This window comes from Vidua macroura, chromosome 2 (assembly GCF_024509145.1).
Source record: "Vidua macroura isolate BioBank_ID:100142 chromosome 2, ASM2450914v1, whole genome shotgun sequence".
NCBI classification, from domain to species: Eukaryota; Metazoa; Chordata; class Aves; order Passeriformes; family Viduidae; genus Vidua; species Vidua macroura.
In genome coordinates this window covers 14,178,714-14,193,127 of record NC_071572.1, presented here as the reverse complement: position 1 = coordinate 14,193,127, position 14,414 = coordinate 14,178,714, and the positions used below count along the sequence as shown (strand labels likewise).

The 14,414-nt window shown below is 39.7% G+C and overlaps 1 protein-coding gene across 3 annotated transcripts in view; it reads left to right on the top strand.

The window, feature by feature from the left end:
• The window catches only part of PHEX (phosphate regulating endopeptidase X-linked), a 109,372-nt gene that overhangs the window by 55,129 nt on the left and 39,829 nt on the right, over positions 1–14,414 (top strand). For all 3 annotated transcript variants that reach the window (XM_054002172.1, XM_054002170.1, XM_054002174.1), the window contains exons 11-12: positions 1,663–1,791; positions 5,249–5,350. In XM_054002172.1, the coding sequence (XP_053858147.1) occupies positions 1,663–1,791; positions 5,249–5,350 (231 nt within the window). The remainder of the gene's footprint in view (positions 1–1,662; positions 1,792–5,248; positions 5,351–14,414) is intronic.

The window sequence follows — 14,414 nt, the reverse complement described above, 5'->3', positions numbered from 1 at the left end:
GACCCCAGAGAGAAATTTTCTTCTCTTTTGTTCTTATCTTTTTTTGAACATTTTGTTGTGTTATGTAGAAAGGTTGAAGAATTTGGAAAAGGAGTAGATTGTCAAATTTGGCTCTGTTTATAAAAAATATCACCTTATTATGTATTGGTTTGACTAATAGGAGTTCTTTTTAGAAGCAATGTACTCTTCGCCATCGAAAATCTATTACTGCATATACAGTATTAATAAAAAGCACTTGGAAATGCAATTCACTGGTGTATTTAAGTGTGAATCATTGATTATGCTTAATTACAGACAATATGATAGGGAAAAATCAATCTTTGAACTACCAAAATATCTCACCTTCAATGGCTGAGGGTTAAGCTGCTCTGGAATTTTCCAATGGAATATTTTCCTATTGGAAAAAGACAAATCCAAACCCTTCATTTTGCTGGACATTTAATCTTATGCTCAAAGAAGGAGAATGATTGGAAAAAGAAAGGGCTCAGAAACTGCAAAATTGGTGCTTAAGAGGCTTTTATAATCTGTGAGAGGCCAAAATCTCTATCCCACCTTTTCTGTCTGATGCTGACTATGCTCTACCTTTACACAGCTGTCAGGTATTAACGGCTGGACTGGAATTGTGCTTGTTCTCTGTGGAAAAGCTTAAGAAGTTCCCTAAGTGGAAAGGGAACACTTTGAACATTGAAAATAACAAAATTTTTTTTAAGTCAGCACTGCTTATTGCTCACATGGACTTATCTTCTATCTTGTGTGCAGGATTTATTTACACAAACTCCATCTTGACAAGCAATATAATGTTAGCTAGCTAAGCACCCACAGTAATAACATTCTTCCTGTGAGAAACAGAAACCAAGACAGCAAATGCTCTTGAGTTCTGTTTTGCCTTGTTTCGTTCCTTGTTGTGTTGACCATTCTTGACTGTTTCTTTTGAAGTTCATTTATGGTGACATCATCAGAGCCTGAAAGTATGTATTTAATACCATTCCTTTAGTAGAACATGCAAGTTGTTCTACCAACATCTTTCTACTGCAACAGAGTGACTGTTTTTTTTGGGGCGAGACAAACATATTGTGTTCTTGATGATTTAAACCTCTTTTCTCCTGAAAATGTTCCATTTGGGAAAGAAGCTGAAAGCAATTTTACTATTTTATACAAATTGCCATAAAACTAGTCGGACAGGTAAATGACAAGAAGGTGTGAACATGTACCCATCTGTGTTAGATGTCATTAGTTCATGGCAATGGAGGGCTCTGCAGGAGGTGTTTCATAAGGATTAACCCAATTTTCATGAGGACAATCTCCCTAGGCTTCTCACCCTGTCAGAGGAGAGGTAAATGTTTTCAGGAGATACCTCACAGCAGGGTTTTTCTAGAGGAAATTGTCTCTCGCACAGAAAGAATACCAAGATTAGTTCAAAGTAAGCAGTAATTCTCTAAGCCTAGTCTCTTTAAATCACTGCTACCATTGTACTGTTCTGAAGTTTAAAATCTTACAGGTATTTTGTAGTGTGCAAAATATTTGTCATAGCATTGGATGAAAATAGAGTATCACTATTGTGTCCTTTTGGTGGCCTTTTGCAAATATGCTTTGGCCTATATTGTGTGTGAATTCTTCTTAAACAGTGTGATGTTATGGCCTAATATTTGCCCCTGTCAACAGGTGATCCATGGGACTACAACTTTGCTGCCTCAGTGGGATAAATGTGTGGACCTTGTAGAAAATGCCCTCCCCTACGTTGTGGGTAAGATGTTTGTGAAAGCCCATTTTCAAGAAGACAAGAAAGAGATGGTGAGTCCTCTGCAGTCTCTGTCTGCATATTTTCAGCTAGTGCTTTCATCCTCAAAAATTGCCTCTGATGTTACACCAAAGTTTAAAAAGAGAAGAATCTTGAAAATGTTTTCATTGAATTTAAAAACTCCAAAACACTAGGAGAAAATTGAATGAGTGTTGCCTTTCTGCCCATCTGGGCACTGCCCCTTCTTTCCATCTGCAATCCTTCAGACAAATAAGCAGCCAGTTCAAAACCAGGTTGAACACTGTTGATTTATGTAAATAGTTACAGCCAGCTGTGCTGGAACAGAGTAAGGGGTATTGATCAGAAATTGTTTAGTATAGCTAATATAATTTATTATGGTGAAGTTTTTACTGACTAATCAAAAAACTTGTTGAGATTTCTCTGCTTTAGGTTTACTCTTTCAAAGCTGTGACTGCTTCACCTGTGATCTGAGCAAGAAACATGTGACTGATGTCTGGCCCAAATTAATGGAAGCTGAGAGTCACATAGTGAGAGTTTATATCTGTGATTCAAATCTTTTCTGCTGAACAGCAGAAGGAAATATTCTTCCATACCTTTGAGTTTAGAGAGATGTTCATCCTCATTCTAAAATTTTCAATATTCAAATAATTAATTACCCTTCACAATAATTTATGACTTACTTTCAGTTCATGTTTTTCTTATAAAGTTTTCCAATATCTGCTTTTACAGCCATTGATTTTCCAGCAGTAATCAGTTTCAAATTGACTCATTTAGTCATTGAACTTAGCTCTCCATGCAGGAGAGGCACAACCATTTAGGAAACATGAGATGGCACCCTGTGCTGGGAGCAACAGCTCTGTGAAAGCCCTGCACTGCCCTGGCTCTGTAGCCTGAGTTTGTCTCTTTGACTTAATCTATTTAGACTGCTTTCTCAGGGAAGGATTCCATTTTAGAAAGAACACGCTTATTTGACTTGTCCAAATCTTTGTCATCTGTTTCCCTCTCAGGCTCTGCATTTCTTTTCATATTTGCCTTCAACTGGAGTTTCCTCTCTGAGATCCAGTTTTTCAATCTCCTTTTTCTTGATCCAGTTTGTAATGTGCTATTTGGCCATTTTGTGGCCAAATATGCCAGGCATATGCAGTATGTTATCCTGCACAGATAAGTGGGAAGAGTAGAAGTATAGGAAATGTACACTTTATGGAGGGGATGGACACTTTTTCATATTTGCATATGTGAGGAAAAATTATGAGAAGCAGATAGAGCAGAGTTTCTCTTGAAATGCAAGTTAATTAGAATGTTTCTTAGTATGAACATTCCTTTTAGACCAAAGCTTTGGAAAATTATCAAGTCTGAATTTGCAGTAGGACCCGTAGTGAGAAATGCATATAAAATTCATAGTGTAAGTCACAAAATTCAGTTTTAAAATGAAAAACCCATGGAGATAAAATTGCATACAGATGAAATTCATTGCATTTCATTTAGAAGTATGCTTTTCAAGTTAATAATTTGTGGTGTTATAATTTTCATTTCATTGGTTTTCAGTTCTATTTCTCTTTCTTAAGCAGTAAAAAAGCATGTGAGTAAAGCACTCTTATTTGTACACGTTTTTTTTTTGTTTGTTTTTTGTTTTTGTTTTTTTTTCTGGCTTATGGCATATATCTGTCTATGATAAGCAAATCCTGAGTTTTGGATAATATGGATTCTTTCCCCCCCATGTTTTGTGATTGATGTTTCATACCTTAGATATTTCTTTTATCAAGAAAGACATTATTTGTGTCTAAATATATCACTGCTTCTAACTTAGAGTGCCTGCAGTGTTTTTTACAGATATGCCTGAGCAGTTTCAGTAATAACTTTGATAGCAGGAATAGGTTTCTGCCCCTGCCCCCTGCAGCTACAGCTGCTGCATAAAGCCTAAGTATACACCAGGGCCCAGCTGCAGAGCTTGAGTTTGAACTTGTAACCCCCCAATACAGGGAGTTCACCTCATTAGTGAATGAAGTTAATTGACTCGGTGCTCTGTCATCAATATCTTCAAGTAACCCTATTTCCTGGGATGCAGTTTACTGTGAATGTTTACTCCTTAGTCATATTTAATGCTAGACCTGCTGTGGTTGACCCGTTTTGCCTCTAAAAATAAGAAAATGTTTTTTGAAAAGGGTAGGAAAAAATGAATGATCCAAGGAACTTTGCTATATTTTTTTCTGACTGCACCACAAATAAAGGACAGTTCCAGATTAAAATGTTCGTCTGATACATTAATGACAATTTAGCTAAAAGTAATGTTACTTTTGGGAGTTTAGTCCCTGCTTTTAATGACATTTCAGATCTACTAGATTTATAGAATAAGATTATACAAATCTCTGCTGCTTGACATTTTCATTATTTTTAAATGTAACATACTGATAACACAAAGTTACAATAAGTCTTCATCTAATGGGTATCTGTCATGTCTTGTACTGGCTCAACTCTGGTTTGTGCTAAAGGACTCAGGCAATGGCTGGATCTCTCTCATTGCCTCACTCTCACTGCATTCCCATGGCTATCTGTCGTGGGGTTCATCTGCTGACATAAATAGAGACAGCTGGTTGCATACACTTTTCTGGGCTTCCAGACAGATCTATAGGAATGAGAGCTCTTTAGACTCATATAATGCATATCTTAGCCATTATTTTCTGATTTTTTGTCATTTCAGGGTTTTCTTAGTGTGCATACTCAATGAACAGTCCTATTATTATCATTTTTTACTTGCTTGATATGTGGTCTTGGCTTTGCAGAGGTGTCTGAAGAAGCAGCTGAGATTAAGTGGTTGTAGGTTTACCCAGTTTTGCACAAATCCAAGCTGTCACTGGTGGTCCAGGACCACAGAAGCAGTTAAGGCTGCTCAGTGGTGTGAGCCAGGGCCTCCTTCCTTGCAGTAAGTAAAGGGTAGCAATACTTCACAAATGCAGCTAAATACAGGCTAAATATTTGGATACTGCTTTGTATTTGGATCATGATGCTGTCAGCCCAAATTCAGTTCTTTGCCAGTATTGATAAGGCATGTCTCAGTCTCACATAAACCAAACCAGACCACAGACATTCTCTCTGAAGGAAAGCCTTTATTTGTACAAATGCCTCTTTCTGCATGGGCCAGTGATCTAGACCCTAAGGGACAGAAATCTCCCCAAAGGACTGCAAATCTCTCAGTGTTTTTTATGATTTCAAGATGGGTATTCTCACAAATATGCCATGAAATGATCAGCAATGAACAGGGTATGTGATGCCAGAAGGGAAAGAAAATGGAAAAAAGCTTACCTTCAGAAGAAGTGTCTTAGTACTGCAGAGAGCAGAAACAGCCTTCAAGAAAGGACAGCAGACACCATCTGATCTGCAATCATTTGTAGTCTAAACAAATCTATCACTCCTATATACACCAAACCTTTCCTTACAATGATTCTGCCATGATATATTTTACTGAGGATGGATTTACTAAATATTTTGCAGATGGAGGAATTGACTGAAGGAATTCGCTGGGCTTTTATTGACATGTTAGAAAAGGAGAACGATTGGATGGACTCTGAAACAAAAAGAAAAGCTCATGAGAAGGTAATAAATATAAATGTTGAATAAGTAAAATCCTGTTATGATAAAGATTTGACTTGAGTAATAACAGTATGCCATGGACAGTATTTGCAGTTCCACTTACTTACTGACCATTTTCTTTGTGAAGGGACACATTTGTTTTTCTGGACGCTGAGCCATCTGAGCTCCTGCTTCTCTGCTGAAGTTATTTTTGTTACCTTGCTCTTCTTTCTTTGTGTCCACCTTTCCCTATCTAGCTCTGGCTGATGTAGACTATGAGCTTATTTCAGATTTGGCTTTTCTTGACGAAGTCTTCACCTTGACTGGGATCCCAGGGTCACAGCAATCTATAGACATAAAACAGTGCCTAAACCACCTGTGACAGCCAAGGGTATTTGCTGTGAAGATGGAGGATCTAGCCTAGAAGAGGATATGAGAATAATTCAGGTTTCACAGTTTTTCCAGTGCTGTGGTGGGAGGCCTAACTTGAGAGCTGTCTTTTGAGAGCGTAATGACAATCCCAGCTGAACATCCATTTCCTGACAGAATAATGCCAGTTATGAAGTGTTATAATCAAGGATGGCATCACTGGTCCTGATTGCTTTCAGATAAAGTCACAATAAAATGCAGGAGGCAAAGGTGAAGGCCGGAGGATGTACTCAAAACCTCCTTTTCACCCTATTCTCACATTTACAGCATGTGATGAGTGGAAAGGAAGATTGTCCAGATGCAGAGCTCTGCCCCCAGAGCAGCAATTGGAGAGGGTGTATGAAAAGACAAGTGGAGGATGTTGTGTAGGTCTGTGTCCTTATTTATTGAGGCAATGGGATATCAGTGAATTAGTAAGCATCCTCTTTGAATAAACTGACAGGCAAATGCAGCTGAACTGTTCCTGCTCTCTGTGCTCAAGTAAAAATAGCAGTGTTTTAATTTAAAAGCAAACATGGACTTCAAAATCTTTAGTTATTCTAATGAAAAGGCTGTTGAGCCTTTTATCATTGGAAAGATTTAAATTCCATATGCAGTCCATTTACATTTTTTACAGCAGTGCTCTTCATATATGTGCAAATGAAATAGAGCTGCATAAATGCACCAATAAACTCTATAACAAGAGAACAACAGTAAAATGACATTTATTTCCTGCTAACCTGGTGGTAAATGGGCTGCAGTTATTATTTCTTCCTGGCTGTTACACTTTTTGTTTTCCTAGAAATACCATTAGAAATATAATGATCTGTAATTTAGATATTTGTTAAAATTGATGCAAAATAAAAGCAGGAAGATTTTCTAATGATTTCCTTAATAAAGATATTTCTATATCACAACATGCTTAGGGACTTTGTTCAAAATTTGCTACCTGCCTTTCAGCAGGGAAACAATACAAACATTGCCAGAACCAAATGTAGTCCTAAAAAAGCTCTCCCTTTCCCATTTTAAGGAGGATTTTCGTCAGAAGGTAGGCTAGATCTTTGGTAGGTAGAGATGGCTGTTTCCCTCTGTTGACAGATTTTGGAAGCACATGGCACTTTGCTCCCAATTTGGATATGTCATTGAAAGTTCTGAAGTTAGAGGGGTGAGTCTGGGCTGAAAAATGCATGACAAACTAAATTCCATAAGTACAACAAAAATAATACTACAAGCCATAGTACTGTCAAATGTATAGCCAATGGTTCAAAATCATTCTCACTGAACTGAAAAACCATTTCATAGTGTGCTGACATAGGAACAAAGTCAAACTTGTAAGACACGAATGTTATGTAATGCCTTAGATACTGCAGCAACAATTATGTGATACGGCTTACGTCTATAAGTTTAAGTTCAGATCCACAGAAATAGCTACTTGGCTGGAAGAAAAGAGCCTAGAGAGACATTTGGTAGATTTCCAGGCATGGAGTGTGTGCATGTTTATTAAATATTGCTTATTGTTAATGATAGATCTTCTATTTGTCCTGAAAATCTTGGATAAGCATGTTTTTAATTCAAGAAATAGATTCATTACATGTAGGGTCAGATAATTCACAGGGGAAATCTAAGTTTTATAATACAGCAGAACCTTCAAAATCTGTTACACTGTTCTAATTAAATCTCATGAGCCTAGCACTTTCTTCTGTTACTTTTTTAAAAACTTAGGCTTTAATAAAGCAGCACAGACAAGCATGAATTTTATGAGGGACATTGGTTGGTCAAAAAACCCCCACTATTACTTTATTGTGGAGATCTGTAAAAGTTGCGTTTCTTTGTCAATAAATGTCATCCACATGCTGGACTCTGCACCCAGGATGGAGAAATGCCAGGTACCAAGTATAAATTGGGAGAGAGAGGGTGCAGGGCAACACCTAGGGACTTGGGGGCTATCTGGTTTGGAGAAAAGGAGGCTGAGGGGCCACCTCTGCATCTTCCCGAAGATCCTTTCTGTGGAGAGGGAGCTGCTGATCTCATCTCCCTGGGGTCCAGTGACAGCATGTGTGGGAACAATTCAAAGCTACTTCATCAGGAGAGGTTGGACTGGACATTTGGAAGCTTTTCTTTACCAAGTGGGTGGTCAAACACTGGAATAGACTTCCTGGAGAGGTGGTCAATGGCCCAAACCTGTGTTTAAGAAGCATTTGGACAATGCCCTTAACATCATGCTTTAACTTTTGGTCACCCTGAGGTGGTCTGGCTGTTGGACAAGATGTTCTTCCTTCCAATCGAAATGTTCTAATTCTATTCTATCAATTAAGTAAAGAAAGGATGCTATTAGTTAGCTAAAGGATGTTTTGGTCATTTATGTTTTCATCAGTAACTGTCACATTGTCCCTTGCAGCAGTGCAGATTGGAGGTTCTGCTCTAAGTTCCATGGCAGAACTGTATCCTATATGGAAAGGACTGATTCAGATATTTTGCTCATTCTCTGCATTTTTAATCACATTTCATTTTTGAAATGTTCAAATGCTCTGAAAAGAAATTAACTGCAGAAACCTGACGGTGGTTTTGTTTACTGTGCCTGCTCCATGTGATCTATTTAATTTCCTTTAGTTTTTCTTTAATTCCAGGCATATTTGGGTCATTAACAAATTTTTTACTCATTTCCTGAAAGAAGAAGAGGGTCAATATGGGATCTGGGTGTCTGGACAATGAGCATAGAGAGCCTTGTGGTGATTGTATCTTTAGATGACAACATTGTAATGTAAAGGACATGGCAGGTTTGAAAGAGAATTAATTGCAAATCTTCTCTGTGGTTCAGATACTCGCTGTTTTGTGTGTTTTCTTGCTTCCTGTTTTCTGACTGATGGCCACCTTTCTTTTGTGCTTGGCTGAGGCCAAATTTGTATACCTTGCTGTCAGCCTGATGTTTTGCAATCAAAGGAACCATCGACTTCCAAAGGACTTACAAAAGACCCTCTGGTAGAAAGTATTTGTGAATTTTGCTTTAGGCAGCCCGTCAGCTCTATCTAATCACTCTGTCTGTGACTCTTTGTGTCTGTCCTGTTGTTTTATGTTACTCAGAGGGGACACTACTAATTTGATATTAAAAGGATCAAATCTACTACTCCATGTGACACAGGGAACAATTGTCTTGCTGCCTTGATATCTGAGAATAATCTCTTTAGCCATTGTATAGTTTGGAGTTAAGGTTTGACATGCCTTTTGTAACAAAACAATATAATGAGATAACATCTAATAATTTACCTCTCTCTCTTCCTTCCATTCCTTTCTTTCTGTGATTGAAAGATGAATTTAAACCAGACCATCTAAAAGCCAATCTTACAGAAAAGGTTTCTAACAGGGTGAGGTGGCTCTGCCTTCACGTGCAGTTCTCACCTGGCTCTCTGGATGGAGCTCACGCTGCTTCCAAAGGAGCTCCGAGCCCGAGAGAAGCGCTCGGCTCTGAGCTGTGATGCTGTTTTCTCTCCTGTCCTTACTCCTCTGCTCTATTCTTTATTGTGCCATATTTGACTACCATCTCAAATTTGCTTGAAGTATGTCTGTTAACCCCCGAATTTTCAGTGGAATGTTCTGATAAACAAACAAACACCCCAAACAGGTTTCTGTTCTTGCCCTTTTAGTCTCCCTTTTGTAAGGGTCATTGCATTTTGCCCTCATTTGCAGAACAGAGAAATCATTCAACTAGATGCAGCTCCAAGGGTGTGTCTGGCAACACTCTTCAAATGCATGTTCTGTGATTTACCCATGGCCACGTCACAGCCTCTGAGCAGGACTGCAGGGGTGGAGGAGAGAAGGGACACCCTTTTGTTTCCCTTACAATGAAGGTGGAGAGTGCAGCCAGCTATGGTGGCTAAATGGTATTGACAGCTGTGTTTTGGCATGGTGAGACACAGGGGAAAGGGGGAACCCATAACTGAAATTCCATTGATGTAACTTGTGTGATGAGGGCTCACTTCTTTAAAATGGCAATTTATTGCTTCTGCTCTTCAAAGGATAATTCAATGGAAGATCACAATGGAAGATCATCACTGACATGTTAAATTATTCCCACTCCTGGGCAGGAACCATCATTTTATTAATCACTGTTTTTCCTTCCTAAAATATCCTTTGTTCTTGGGTTTAACTGGAGGCTTCAAAAAAGACGTTTTTCTTAAATTCTGCAATTCTCTTGTAAAATACCCTGTTAGGCTATGGCACAGGAATAACTTCCTATTTGGAAGTTAGTTCTTGTGCTTTGCAGTACTATTTTTAAAGCATGGATGATAAGCCAAAAAAGAGCTTGTTTTTCCTCTAGTAAGATTTTTCTGTAACATTATTAACCTCCTTAAGTCATGGAGCACAAATCCCAAGGTCACTGTGCAATCATTTGGCTCCTGAACTTGCCTGCTGCTTTGCTTTGTTTCTAAGGAAGTTGTATATGCAACATTTGTTTTCTCCACATCTCTGAGTCTGAAGACTGAGTCAAGAGGAGCAAAACATCAGGACCTAGCTATAGGTGGCTCTCTCAGGCAGCGTTAGGTACCTTTGTTTAGCCTACAGGGCTTGTTCTGCTTCTTCTAAGAACTACAGCAAACCTCCCTAGACAACACAGTGTAATTTGGGCCAATAGCCCTTAGGAAATCAAGAGCCATCTGTACAAGCCCTGATTTTACAAAGTATAGGTACTTTAAAGGAGGTGGGTGTCTGTGGGTTATCCCACTGAAGCCACTCATTTCCCAGCCAGAACTTGCTGGCCCTGTCCAGCCCTGCAGTCACTTATCTGAGCCACGCTCCCCTTTCCCAGTTCTCCTTGGTGTCTCTCTCTCACATTTGGGTGATTTCACTATGGCCATGACAGTTATACTACTCAGAGCAGAGTCCAGTGCCTGCTTCGGACAGTGGCCAAACAGTAGCAGATGTTTAGAGATGAATGCAAGGACAGGGTGAGCGTAAAGGGACACATTCCCACTGTCCTTTCCTGGCCTCTGACAAACTGCAGCTCACTTGCTGCCTGAGCCAGAAGTGGTGTCTTTGTATTTATTCATATTTTCTTCCTGTGAGTTTGTCTAAAGACTTTTTGAACCCACAACCATTTTCATCATCCACAGCTTCCCAAAGCAATGAGCCCCACTGCCTCACAGTGCTCTGTGGGTAAAAAGAATGTCTTTTTGCTTGACTGAAAACCTTCTTCTGTGTTATGGTACTGCAGGAACCAAAGAATTATCATTGCCTAGTCTCTTTTTGTGCTCACTCTTGCTTCTGTTAAGTCTTGGCACAGCAATACATACTGGGAGAAAGGGGCCTCCTGCTTTTCTTCACATAGACTGTCCAAGGCTAGATACAGTTCTGAAAAATAACATTTCATTGAGACCTGAGGCAAGCCCAGACAAAAAGGCCAGGCACCACAGCTTCAGGAGCTGAAATTAATCTTGCTTAATGCCAAGCTACATTGCACAAAGATAATCATCCAGTCTTGAAAGTGGTTACTGGGTGTTCTGCAAAAATTAGAAATGCCTTTTGAGTCTTGTGGGGTCTGTGGACCCATCCTATGAAAATGAATGCACAAATATGACAGTGGAACCAGCCCTGAGACTCAGTGCCTCTGATTTCAATGGCTATTTCTAGACTGAAAGCCAGCACAAAACTGATAGAACAATATTTGGTTAAAGAGAGGGATGGAGTTTCAAAACTAAAGCTTGCAAAACACCTTTTACATGTTCCTTTAAGATGACTTTATATCTTTGCTTTAAAGATATCAGAGAACTTCACAAAGTGTAAGACTGCTTCAGAGCACTCACAGAAACTGCTAAGCATACTTCAGAAGAGCTAAGAAAAGCAGGAGAAATTTCCAAATACTCTAATTTCAGTTATACATTTCATTCCTGTTCAAAACCCTATAGGGGTGACTGCTGAGTTTCTAATTTACTGGTTTTACTGGAAAGTTTGATTCAGGTATTATTCAGTTGGGGTCATTTGGTCCAACATCCCTGTTCAAGCAGGGTCATCCCAGAGCACGTAGCACAGGACTGTGCCCAGATGGTTCTTGAACATCCTCAGTGAGGGAGACTCCACAGCCTCTCCAGGCAATCTGTTCCTGTGTTTGGTCACTTCCACAGCGAAGAAGTTCTTCCTCATGTTCATCAGTTTCTGCCTCTGGTCCTATTGATTGGCACCACTGAGAAGAGCCTCCAAAAGGCTCCATACTCTGACACTCCCTTCAGATACTTAGAGGCATTCATGAGGTTCCTTCTCAGTCATCCCTTTTTGAGGCTGAACAGCCCATTCCTTCTTCTACCATGTGCATGGACATATGAAAAGAAGGGGACAACTCAATAGGAAGCTGTAAGGAAAGTAGATGCTTCTCAGACATGATGTAAGGAATTTGAAAATTTGTGCTACTTATCAAGTTTGGAATTTGGTCAGGATTTTGAGGCTGCCACTCCTACACCATTCCTGAGATAGCTGTTTGGAAAATGCCAATTTTTAGAGTAATATTTTTTCACCTGGAAGAAATAGAGAATGGTATGTTCCTTCTAGAGTAAAAGTGTTCCATGGTTTTCACTGAATAAAAATAGGTCTTCACTTTCTATCAGATTAACATCCCCTTTTCTTTCATATTAGTTTTACATCAAATATTTATTTTTCATTACAAACTTTAATTTTTGAACTCTAAGAATAATCTATCACATCCTGAATTTAATTTAACCTTCACAGGAAGACTGGGGTTTCCTGATCAGTAACCACAGGAGATGTTTTTCTCCATTGGCCAGAGTTGAAACTAATAGCCATGGCATGTTTGCTTATCTCTTATCTCTGGGGTTAGATTGCTGCTGTCAGCTTCTCCCTTGTTATCTGGCTGCTGCTACTGCTCATTCAGTTGTGCAGGGATGTCAGTTCCATTAATAACCTGAGCACCGTGCAAACAGATAGTGGAAAACAGGTGAAGGGAGAGGAAATTGTATTTAACCCTGATCTCACAGCTGTCATTTTTCAGACTCAACCACGACTACATAAGGCCAGAATGGGTGTGTGACATCAAAACACTTGTGACAAATCTCATGCTTGAAATAGGAGGGAGACAGATGGACAGACACCTGCAGATGCTCAGGGACCAGGGTGAATCTGAAGGTTTTATGGCAGAAACACAACGTGAAAACATTGTTATGCTAAATGACAGAGTAATTCTTCCAAAGAGCAAGAGATATTCCACCACCTCTGAAAGTCTTGGATTGTTTCAGCTTTAATTTTCACTATCTTTGTTGTTTTAACAAGTAAACCTGTCTCTGGTAGAGGTACAGTTACAAAGACAGTGTAGTCCCCCAGGTCAGCAGTAGCAGATATGGAGGTGCAGGGGAGCCATTCTCTGTGTGGAGGAGTCTGCAAGGGCATGCCCAGGTATCTGCTTGGCATTGCCTCTCTCTCTGCAGTGAAAGTGCATTTCCTGGCTGTGGTGATCTCCATGTGCTGTAAATGCTCACTGAGGAGAGCTGCCTGCTGGCTGGGAGTGGGTGAGGAGCTCAGCAGGGCAGGGCCATGGGCTGGGACCCCACCATGGACCCTCACTCTGGGCACTGAGCTGTCCACAACCAGGAGTGTGAACCAGACGCACTTCAGCATGCTCAGGCATTGTACCAGTCACTGGGGTCTGAAGCAAAGCTGTGAGATTTTAAATGGCTTCAGGTACTGGTATTGCTGGAGTTTACCTGTAAAGGAACTATGCCACAAGCAGCTCATCAGACTCAGGAATTTGTTCCTTTAGTGGCCTTTTAGAAGCCAGGATGCTGTGACTAAGAGTAAAGGCTTCCTCAGCTGCCAAAATTTGTGAGGGAGCTGTGAAGTGTCTTGTGCTCAGTTTTCTGCATATGGGATGAGCTTCATCAATGTGAAAATACCTAGATATAATTTATTTAAAACTAAAAATATGTAAAGGTTTGGAATAGAGAGGAATTTGATCTTGAGTAGAGAGTAGAGCATTTTCTGAATATTTTTTTCTATGTTCTGCAGCCTATGTATTTGATTATGTACACATCTGCTTTCCCCCCATATATTACAAGGCATGGACAACTGAGAGTGACACGCTCACTGGTACAGTGCTGGTCAGGTCCCTGTTCAAGCAAAAGGAATTCCTCCTCAGAGATAAAATATGCAAGTCATGAGTATACTACTGGTGTTTAAGTTCTCAGACACTATTTCAGTTTGAGTCATGTTAAAAGGGGTCTCTATCATGTATGGTTTCAGTTGCATCAAGACTGCAGCTGAAGCTCACTTGTGAAATGAGAAATGAAAAGGGAATTTTTCACATGCTATTCTTTATTTTAAAAAAAAGTGCTCAGCAGCCTTTGCTTAACCTTGAAAATGTTAAATGAATGTAAACTGATGCAAGCAGAGACTCAGGTCAGAAGTTGTCCCTTTCTGGAACAGGTTATTCAGAGTTTTGCATAAAACTGGAGAAGAAATGCTATGGTAAATCATGCCCCATACAGTTATGATGGGGAGAGAGCTTCCTCACCCTTTCCTGATCTCTGAGCCTGCCCCTCTCTCAGTGTCCAGTGCCGGAGATGTCAGCACAGTTTTTTGGGTCCCTGGGGAGTTTTATTTTGCTAGCACAGTGGGTTTTATTAAGCCTGCTTCTTGCCCAGAGCTAAAACAGAAAAGCAGAAAAGATTTTTTTGATCAAGGT